Here is a 9161-nt window from a genome sequence, read left to right on the forward strand (position 1 = left end):
TCGTTAACGTGGTATACGGGTGTTCTGTGACTATGATAATGAAGTGCTCATCTGGCCATTTATAAAAATACGTAAATAACTCTCTTTCATGAGTGCGTAAGAAATAAAATTTCTAATTTTGGTTCTCGAATATTATTTGAATTGATGGCTCATTGGTGGTTTCATTTTTAACGATAATGAGTAATTGATAAACATTTTAACTTACGTACCTTAAGACAAAAAAAATAACAATAATAAATAGATTACTTCTCCCTTCCCCGTAATTATGTTATTTTTAAGTATGGGTACACCTAGATGATAACAGAACCATTGTAAAATGTTGATATTAATTACTACAATGTTATTGCAACGCCTAGTTTTTCATCCATAGGATGTAATTTAAAAATGTTTTGTTCTATACTCAAAACTTAGGAACGTTCAAGTACTGGTTTAACGTAATCCAATAAAAAATGTTACTACTCTAGATGTGAATTCAGGATTGTAAAAATTATTTTCAATTTTATTTAATTATTAATGAAAATAATATTATATCCAGATAATCTGATCAAGAGTTTATACTTGCTGTGTTAAAATATTTTTAAAATGATATACTTTTGAATATGTTTCTTGATATTTTTAAATGTCACTAAGATAATTAAAATTAGTACATATTCATATATTAATTGTATACAATTAAATATTGATATGTATTAATCAGTTAAGAGATTTACTGAATTAATTATTTATGCATTAATTTGAACAAAGCATATATTCATTAATATTTTTATGTTTAGTCAAATCATTTAAATATAACTATATATACTAAATGACAAAAATATTTGAACTATAATTATTGGTAAATAGTAACAATTAATATAAGTTAGTAATTATTTTAATTACAGATTTAAACTGCTAAGGAAATCAATATATTTATTAACTATGGTCCAAAAGCCATTGAGTATATATTATATACCTCAAGAATATTAATAACATATGCAAAACAAATACAAATGCTCTTAATGGCGTTATTAATAATATATAATTTAATTCATTAGTAAGTTATTAAAATCAAAAAGAATTTTTTATTAAAATAAAAGGTTTTTTTTTAAAAGCTTTGTTGTAAAATGTAACACAGCTATTAGTTATTTCATCATATTTAAGTTAAGTGAGTAAATATTTTTCGCAAGATATGAATATAAGTGATTTTGACCTAAAGAATTTCTCAAATGGTTTAAATTACATTTCAAAAGGGAAACCTTTTCTTCGCAACTAATTTCTGAAGAAGATATAAACCATACCAACAATACATTTTAAAATAAAAGTAATAAAAAATTAATGAGTCATACTTCACAGAGGACGATTCTATGACCTATTTTCCCACATGTCATATAACGTGTTGAGCAAATGCTATAATCCTATGAAATAAGCATTAAAAAAAAATAATAATAATAATTTATACTTTTTCAGTAGGTTAATATCTAAAAATATGCTATTTCTTTTTTATTAGGTACTTAGTTGATTCTTCGTTGACTATTAATGTTGTTTAATGTATTTACATTGGTTGTGACTCTATATCGTTTATCAATATGGTATAGTAAAATATATAACTTTCAAGTAGTGCTGTAGATCAAATGTTATATATTTATTTATTTATTTTAAATTCAACGGAAAAAATGTTCTTCAACATAAAAAAATATAACAAAAACGTATTGCAGACTATAGAATAATTAAAAAACTATATTAATAGATTATATTTCCGAAGTATAAATAAGTACAATAAAAGTAATATTCGTTCGTAAAAAATGGCTTAAAATTTAAAAAAAACGATACAGAAATCAATGTTTAAACAGATAGTTCACCTACATAAATTATTATGTATTTAAAATACATCAGTTTTAAAAAAATGAAAAGACAAATTAAAAAAATCATGTGTGGTTGAAATAATATTGGCTAAAAGACGAGCTCCAGGGAGGAATGCATTTTAAATTTAACTTATAATACCGTAGAATTATTTTTACATCTAAATGATTCATTGCTTATATATTGTCATACCTGAAAGAACAATGATGGTTTTATTATCATTGAAATGTCCATTTTAATATCATTAAAAAATTGTAATTTATAATTCTGCCGAAATGACTCTTAAAAGTGAACTCGGTGCATTCAAAATATTTTAAAGATGTACGTATGCTCTAATCATACAATTTTAACATTATAAGACAAATTAATCACTAAAATTAACTAAAATCATGTAAAATAAATATATTTTTTAATTTTTCCTATGCAATATTAAAAAAAAAAAAAATGTGAAGTTATAATAACAGAATAATACTAACAGCCACAGGTTTAGGCGTATCAAAGAGGTAGAATCTTTATATTTGGATAATCTGATTTGACAATTTTATTTTTAAAAAAAATACTAATGCTAAATTATATTGTTCATAACGCAGGTATTCTTTCAATATTTATACATTGAAATTAAAATTAGATGATACTATGAAAATAAATTTAAAATGATTCATTATTGATTGAATAAATTTCGATATTTTTTTTTTAACCAATTATTCTGATGGATATTTGATATTTTAATAATTTTAATAATTATTTCATGAATAATCACTCGTATGATCGTGATTACAACAGTATATTTAAATAAAATACTTGTTTCGATATATGTATAAAGATGAGAGCCACTGAATTGTTTAAACAGACTCGGTTTAGTTAAGTTAAACTTTAGTTGAGTAGTTCAGTATTCAGAAATACTTTTTATTATTGTTATGTTTTTGCGATTCGCAATTGTTCACTTGAACGTAAAATCATACAAATACCTATATTTTCAAGTTGTGAAACTTTAAACTTAAACTGATTTGATATGCATTACCTGTTTGTCTTCAACACATTAATTTTAGTAACAATGGAAATGTATATTAATATACAATAATTGTATTTATTATATTATAATGGTTCTCGATTTTCTGGTGTGGTGTACATGCTCTTCATATCTATTTTTTATTTTATTTAAAATGTATTATTATCAAATAACCATTACACTATGTTTCACTAAGACACGCTTCGCATGAACCGATCTTCTCTATTTTATCGAAGCACATTCAAAACGACTTATTAATGTATTGACCAAAAATCATTGGAACAACAATAAATTTTCGATTTATTTCGTGTCATCAATATTACATTTTTATTTTTAACTATATTTTAGTAGTCTCATTAAACAGTGACAACATAATGGCCGTGCGTGAATAATTGCATGTTATAAGCAAATATATTTAAGGACTTATTTAGACAAAATTTATAAAATCAAAAGTACAAAAATATGTTATAATATAATGTATTAAAAAAAACTATACCGGAAAAATAAAAATTTATATTTATATATAATTTAATTCGATTTACCGATTTACGAGTATTATTTTTTTGCAAACGAATAGTTATTAGTTAGAATTAGCTATAGCTATTTACCTAATACCACTAGACATTTGCACTTATTTTTCAATATGAGAAATTGAAACTTCAGATACACAACAAATCAAATTATTATAAATATCGCAAGAAGTTTAAAAAAAACTTTATATGGCCATTATAAAATATCACGAAAAAAATATGCAAGAAATATAATTCTTTTTTCAAGGACTTCGTGTATAAGAAGTAATGATTTCAAATACCATAAAAATATATATATATTCAAAAACATAAAATCAACCGAAAAGATTGTTACCCTCAAAAAAATCTCACCTTAAAATGTTTATAATGCCAACAAAATATTTATACTCCAAATCACATAAAACTTGAATCGTGTAACCGTTTGTAAGTATATTTGTATTATTACACTGTAGTTTTAAAACTGTTTGATACTAATAATTATAAAAATAGTAATTTAATTTGTTTATATTTTAAGTTGTATTATTTTTAATGTATCACCAATCAATATAGCACAAATAAAAAAGGGTCTCATATTGAGTACGAAGGAACTTAAATCTTTAATCTTCGCTGAACTTTAACCATATTTGTTATATTTATGTGTAAATATATAATAAATGTAAAGTATGGTATCGTATCCATCGATCTTTATAAACATATTTTTGATAACCTTTGGAATATAATAAAATATTTATACATACAATAATATAAACGTATAAAGGCAAATATAACTTGATTTATTTGATAACAGACGTAATAATATATACATTTAAATAATCAATACATCAATGTCCATTGAACACTTAACGAAATTCTGTTCTCTTTGACATTTAGAACACATGCCTTTACTATAAATAGGTTTTGACAGCAATAGAGTGTGACTGTTGCAATTAGCCGGTAAGCCGGAACAAATAATCAGACCAATTTAAATAATACACGAACAGTATCTATTATTTACAGCACTTGTTCTTTTATTTTTTTTTCATTTTTTTTTTTTTTTAGTTATTTTTTCAAAATATTTGAGTTATCGATTTATAATCAGTTTCAAATTAAACTGTCATAAATATAATAGGTATTTATGGCGAAAATCAATAAGAAACTCCAAGAGACGGTAAGACCGTACAAAAGACCAAATTTACCGAAGGCCGCCGTCAACATTTTAACTCGTTGGCTTGAAGAAAATTGCACCAACCCCTATCCATCTGAGTCTACTAAAAAAATATTGATGGAAGTCACCAACCTAACAAAAAACCAAGTAATTTTTAATGAAACACCATTGACGATATTGTCGAACGATATAATGTTTTAACCTTTTACAGATTTACAACTGGTTCATAAATAGTCGTCGCAGGATCCTTCCAAACATATTAAAAGAAAAAAATGTGGACAAAAGTCTTATTTTACTGAAAATTAAAAAGTTCACGTGTTTCAATAGCAACAGTTTCGCTAACCATTTTGAAAAGACAACTAAATGGTATGAATGTGATTGATCTTACGATAATTTTTTCAAATTATATTATATACGTTTAATAAATATGAAGAACTTCTTTTGTGAGAATATATTGGTTCGGTTTTTACATGAAAAAATATTTATTTTGTCTATAATAGTATAACAACCAATAAAGTATGTTGTGCTTTGCTGGTTTAGTTTGAAATATATATTTTTGTCACACGCATGCTACAATTCACCGTTATTACTTAGGTACATTATTCACTTAAAGACATAATATAAGGTCAGATAAGTAACCTTAAAGCATAAAAATAACAATCCATTTTTTTATGTTATACATTTTCTATTTTAAATGTTTTTCGTAAATTTGTAATAATCATTAAAACTTCTGATTGAATTATTCTTACTTGATTACAATGATAAATAATAACTAGCAAGCAAAATAATATTTTGGCCTAAGTATGTACAAATTTTATAAAAAAAAAAAAAAAATATAATAAATAGATCTTTAATATAACATGTGTTTATGATAAATAATTTTTAGCACAGAAAATAAAGAACTATCTTACGCGAAAAGGAACATTGAGCTCAAAAACGAAAATTACAATTTGCAATTACTCGCCGAGGTCGCAACACAATTGCCACGGATTAAATGCACATAAAAAATAAAAATAAAATTGCATAGAATATTGTAATATATCAATGCATTTCGCGTCCATCTTAAATATACTACGTTCAAGTGAGTCTAGTCAGTAGGTTTATATTAGAGCTCTTAAAACACGTGTCGTGGAATTCACGTGTACACGTGAAATACATGTTTATCCAAAATATATATCCATTTTTACAATAGTAAAATTAGTAATTGTATGTTATACACTTGAAGTTTTAATAAAATATTAATAGTACAGTATTAAGTTAAGGATATACGTTTTTATTTTGGATTTTACACGTGACACGTGACACGTGAATTCCGTGAATTCACGCGTATTAAGAGCTCTAGTTTATATTGTAAGCATTTAATTGTTTTAAAATTATAATTCATCTAGTTAAGTATATTATATTACATTTTTAATAAGTACCAAAATTAACTTAGTTATACCTAACCGTGTAAAATAAAAACTATTGTGATACTAGTATAATTAATTTGATATGATTGTGAAAAATAAAAACTATGTGCACATTAAAATATCAAAAGTTATTACTTATTACAATTTACTCCAGTTATCGTACCGGTATTTAAATATGTGATGTTCCCATTGATTTTGTTGTGAGTATACTACATCGACGAGTGTCTAAATATGGACATTTTTATGATATAGATAAACGGTGGTGGTGCGAAAGCATTGTAAACAGTGGCGTATCCAGGATTCATTTTAACGGGGGTATTTTAGAAATTTAATAGACTTATGGTAAGTGGGAGGCTCTGCCCCCCTCCCGTATTACATTAATAAATACCAAGTATTTATATAAATTATTATATTAATTAAAATTATTGTATTAATACAGTATATGTAAAATCTGAAGGTTGTATACAACGTTTATTCAAATTATACTGTAAGTTTGCAATTAGGTGAAATACCATAAAATACGGTCGATAGGAGGGAGGTGTTCTAACACCCATATCACCCCCTCCCCTAAATACGCCCCTGATTGTAAATATCAGGATATAAATTATTTGGGACCCGTCCCCTCCTGAAAACACATCACTGAGTATAACCTATGGTAGGCATGTCAAACACGTGACCTATAGCTAATTTTTTTGTGGCCCGTGACTATCAATATAAATGGACAACATAATAAATTAATAGTTAAAAAAATCATAAAATATTAATGCGGTGCCGTAACTAACTTAAATTCTTAAAGAATGTTATATTTGATTCATATACATTATTATGCTTAATATTCTGATAAACTGTAATCAGATAAGTTGATGGTTTTATATGTATTTATATAATAATAAAAAATATGTTTATATACAGCCTACGTAGTAAACTATTCAATATATTTGGCCCTTTTCATGTTTTGAGTTTGACATGCCTGTCAAATGGAAACACCATAAAGTGAAATTATAACTGATATAACGTTAAAGTAATGAACAATATGAGTTACATAAAAAAAAAAAAAAAAAATTCCTATGAAATGTAATTATTGCAAATGCTACCTGGTCTACCACCTATGTCGGTGCATTTAAATGTCAAATGGGACATTATAAATGAATAGTGGTGTTTTTTTGAAATGAAACGCAATGTGAAAAATAAGTAACTGACCACAGTAGGCCCTCTCGTTATTATGCGTTTTCTCGCAGTGTCAAACGTTACACAGCTGTGTAGAGGTATGTTGTTTTTTTTATTTAATTTTTTATTAAATACAATGCGCCGTCTAAATATAATGTTAGGTACATTTTTTAACCAACTTTTGTGTTGAAATAAGTTGTGATTACCAATTAATTTTGTTTCGTACACGTACAAACGGTTTTCACTTAATTTTTGCGGTGAACACTACACCCCATGTTATTCTTCAAAAAAAAAAAAAGTACATGGGACCCAAAGCCAATCGACAACTAGTTAACCGTTCGATTCGATTGCCACCTGTTGGATATCATAACATTGTGTGGTGAAAAGTTAAAAAAAAAAGAAAAACGATCCGTTACGCTTGCCCCACGTGCAACGTGCGGGTTAAGGCCATTCAGAGAGGGAGGGGGATATGGTACCATTTTCCCCTTGGTTCCGTTATTGGAATATTTTTTAGGGACCTCCATAAAGTCTTGGTAATATAATAATTAATAATAAATCCTCGATTACACTGAGCAATTTTACATGCTGTGTGTCGGCGATTAAAGTCGCGCGCGTGTGAACGTTAGCGACTTGCCCGATAAATAATTAAATTATAAATAATAGGAATAATATTCGATTCTATTATATTAGTATGTAATGCAGTATTGGTTATTGGTATTGGTTTTTGTATTGGTATTGGTATTGGTATTGGTTGAGGCGCGGAAAAATACGTTTGCAAGAATTTTGTTATTCTTAGTGAGTATTTTGTTTATCATATCTTATTATTATGGTCAAAGGGTCCCCAAATGAATTTTCCCCTGGAAAATACCTTGATAGAACAATATGTGTTTTTTTAAATAGGAAAACATATTTTGAACATAATAATCGGACAGATCTATTTTATTTTTCAGTAATTTTGATGTATCAACTGTGGTTCTAAATTCGAAATTAACCGAAGAAAAATCAATTAAATTAAAAAAAAACACATTCTTACGATTCATTAAAATAATAAAATAAAATAAATTTATTTATTTAATAATAATTAACTAGCTGAATTACCCGTCGTTGCCGGGTTTAAGTATATAAATGTATGTAACCTGCCAAGATTAAATTTTGTTAAATCTATTGAAATTTAAATTAATTAAAATTTTTGAAATAATATTTTATACATATTAATTTAGTTTTTAAGATAATGATTATTATCATAACCTATTCGATAAGTTATAGCTTACAACTACCTGAACCTCTCTACAGTTTGGTATTCTGTTAAATACATATAGCATCTCACTTCTCCGAATATTTTACCTTTTGTCAATAAGTATTTTTGACTTTAACCGAAACACTCTTGCAATTATATCATGTCGATCATATGATCTTTGACCGGGAAGTAAGAGCTCTTTTATCTCGTCCCAGCGAGGATTACATGTAAAAGTAATAAAAAGGTCAGGACGACCGTAATGTCTAACGTAGGTCATAGCATCTTGTGTTCTTTCGTGCATGTACCTTGGCCCACCAGTAAAAGTTGACGGGAGTATAACCATTTGGCCTAACTGATTAGCTTCTATGTCTCGTCGTCCAATCGCATCTTTTAAATGAATATAACTATCTGCACGCAATTTGGCTTGGTTGTTTTTGATGTAATTTAGTCTTTCAGTTTCAATTTTGGCGTATTCATCTACCAAATATTGACTGAAAAGAGAACGATAATTAACTAAATAGTTGTCTTCCCCTTCTCTGACCATTATTCTATATGAGTAAAAACTTGATGCAGCGACATTTTTTTTAAGCGGTAACTTGGTTTTTGGATCGCGTTGTGGTATATTGATTGCATACCCATCATTCCCCCAACAAAACATAAAAGGATACTGCAGTGCGTCGTATGCTCGATGTATCTCACTGATACGGTGAAGTGAGTTACTCGGTTTTCGAGGATGATGTTTCTTCGATCAAACTGCTGATCTACTAACACTAAAGCAACTTCATTTGCCGTTGGTGCATTATACCTGTCTCTATGTTCTTCTGGT

The 9161-nt window shown here is 26.9% G+C and overlaps 1 protein-coding gene across 1 annotated transcript; it reads left to right on the top strand.

Moving 5' to 3' along the window:
• The first annotated feature begins 4140 nt into the window (after positions 1–4140).
• LOC112692634 (homeobox protein TGIF2LX-like) lies at positions 4141–5689 on the top strand. Its single transcript, XM_025567360.1, has 3 exons — positions 4141–4669; positions 4734–4888; positions 5409–5689. Exons 1-3 carry the CDS (start codon positions 4493–4495, stop codon positions 5524–5526), a joined length of 450 nt encoding a protein of 149 aa, XP_025423145.1. The 5' UTR covers positions 4141–4492; the 3' UTR covers positions 5527–5689.
• Positions 5690–9161: the final 3472 nt, after the last annotated feature.

This window comes from Sipha flava, unplaced genomic scaffold (assembly GCF_003268045.1).
Source record: "Sipha flava isolate LNK unplaced genomic scaffold, YSA_version1 75_pilon_pilon, whole genome shotgun sequence".
NCBI lineage: Eukaryota > Metazoa > Arthropoda > Insecta > Hemiptera > Aphididae > Sipha > Sipha flava.